Below are 2,500 nucleotides of genomic sequence, written 5' to 3'. Positions count from 1 at the left end.
AGCCCTCTCTTGGCTTGGATGTATTCCCAACCCCACTAAGGAGAAAGAAGCTTTTCCTTAATCCTCTCTGTCAGAGTATGATCTCACAACAGTCCTCTCTCACTACACACTCTGTACACAGACACACACACACACACACACACACTTCACACAGACAACACACACTCTCTTTCCACACTACAGGCACATCCACTGGTATCATTACAAGAAGAGACAGTTGTAGAGGGTGACAGCAGACGTAGGTTAAAGCCAAGGCTACACGGTGGGACCAGCTGGTCGCCAAACTGGTACGTTTGGTACATTTGAGTGTAAAAGACAAAGGGAATCAGCTGTTTTTGACTGGCTTGGAGTGGAGGATAAATGGAAGGAGGGAAAGAGAAATATGGTGCCATCTACTGCTCAAATAGACTGCAGAATCACATGTACAGTGCAGACTACCTTTAACAACAACAACAACGACAAATGATTTAAAGTGATTTTCTCAAATTGAATAGTTATTAGGCCTACATTAATTATTAGATAAGAGAATATGCATTTTGTTGTATTTAGTGACAGGTATGTACAGTGCATACGTCAGGAAAAGTTTGAAGTCCCTATTTGGGATCCTATTTGGGATTAAAATGAGGTAATAATGATCATCATCATCATCCTAAATTAGCCTTCCAACTAATCTGTCAAACTCAATCAGAATCAAACAACTTTTTCTTTACCAGGCAGGGTCGTCATGGCTCTACATGTAGCCAGGCTAATTCAATCCTCTGCTGAAACAGCAGGAATTGATAAGAGTTTGAGTGGGAATTAAGTGGTCTTAGAGTACCCTGAAGCAGCCCGCAGTCAGAGTCTTGTAATCCCAGAGAGCGTCTGGACCGGTTTAATGACATTAAGAACCAGACAGAAAATTATCCCTAGTGTTAACTTTCTCTCACATTTCTGCCCGCGTTAATGATTTACTGTGAAAGCGCGTCGAACCCAACTGTGGCGTCAAGGTCTGAAACGCAATTAAGGGTTTATGAGGGGTCCAATCCCTGTAATTTCCAATAACGATTCACACGTGAGAGAGCTTTTTTTTTATTGCATGGGGGCTAATACCGCTACTTTATTTCTCGTCAGGAAACCTCTGAGACACCATGCGCACTGTTTGGAGGCATTTGGCGACGTGCGCAAAGCGAAGAGCGCTAGAGTGCACAACTAACAGTATTCAAATACTCAATAGTCCAATAACGGATCAATAATATTATAGATATGAAAACATTTGGCACGTTGAAGTTCATATTTCAAACCATGTCAAAACTGTGAATCTAATTCACCCATACGTTATGGCCCATGTCCTTGCCGAAGTTGTTAGAATAAGAAAAAACGCATTGACAATATCTGCAACTTAATAATCCTGCACACGATGCGCAATGGGGAGAGGGGAATGAAATACATTCAGTGGGAACATCGATAAAATTACCTGCGCAAGGATGTTGCCTTTCTTCGGCACCCCGGTTAGGAGGGTCGAGGAGCGGTTTGTCGCCGGCGTCGGAGACCCTCCTAAAAGTGCCACCTTGATGGAATTCGCCTTGGCTCGCGCCTCGGCTCTCTGGGACTCTCCCATCCTCAACGCAGCGACGAGGAGCGCAAAAACACACCAGCATCTATTCCGAGTCAGCAGTTGCATCCTTGGAAACCAATTTCGTTAAAAATGCCGTAAAATAAAGAAAATGATTCGAATAGCAAAACACGAGCACCCAGGAGGACCTCGCCAAATGACGCATAAAGTTCTCAAAGAAATGCGCGCCCTGTTCCACTGTCCATGTGTAAAGTTGACCCGCTGTGAGTAAAGGCGATATGGCTCTGTTCTCAACGAATCAGAAATATAACCTGGGTTATTGCCATCGACAAAAATGACACTTTTATGAAAACACCAATATCTCAATCTAAAAAAAAAAAAAGATGAGCTGAATCAATGGATTCAAAAATAATGCTGATGCTATTTTCAAGGTCAGGGTGAAGTGTAACTTGACAGGAGACTTCCAGTCTGTCCGTCTCTTGCAGTAAGTGAGCGCTCGGTGCGGCAGCCTGGCATTTTATGATCTCGGATACTTTCTTTTTATAGGATTCTAATGGGTTCGCTTCCCCCGCCCCCGTTCACTACCGACAAAGAATGAAACCGATCTGCATGCGCATTGTCGTCTCGAGCCCCTGTCCAGACACCGGCACCAGCTAGGAGTCCCGTTGGGAAAAACCTATAAAATTATACACTGTATATTTTAACTGTGCTCTTGACCTTTTTCTTCTTTTTTTTCTTCTATGAGACCGTTGGGCGCAACGCAAATGAAAGAAAGGACGGGAAAACTTCAGAAAGTTTGTAAATAACACCCTGGAATATAACCTACACCTTAATGTACTTTTTGTTTGGATATCTAATAATGTTCCACTGCATGTGAAAAAAAACGTTAAACAACTTACACGCAACATAAAATGTTGCCTAATACCTTAATGACTATAATTAGAAATG

At 42.7% G+C, this 2,500-nt stretch overlaps 1 protein-coding gene across 1 annotated transcript in view; it reads right to left on the bottom strand.

The window, feature by feature from the left end:
* The window catches only part of dkk2 (dickkopf WNT signaling pathway inhibitor 2), a gene marked incomplete at both ends in the record, with an annotated part of 13,586 nt that extends 11,926 nt beyond the window's left edge, over positions 1–1,660 (bottom strand). The window contains one exon of the mRNA XM_083692888.1: positions 1,454–1,660. Coding sequence (XP_083549014.1) covers positions 1,454–1,660 — 207 coding nt within the window. The remainder of the gene's footprint in view (positions 1–1,453) is intronic.
* Positions 1,661–2,500: the final 840 nt, after the last annotated feature.

Source organism: Argentina silus (assembly GCF_951799395.1).
Source record: "Argentina silus genome assembly, chromosome: 21".
NCBI classification, from domain to species: domain Eukaryota; kingdom Metazoa; phylum Chordata; class Actinopteri; order Argentiniformes; family Argentinidae; genus Argentina; species Argentina silus.
The sequence above is the reverse complement of the archived record's forward strand: the minus strand, read 5'-3'. Positions and strand labels throughout refer to the sequence as shown.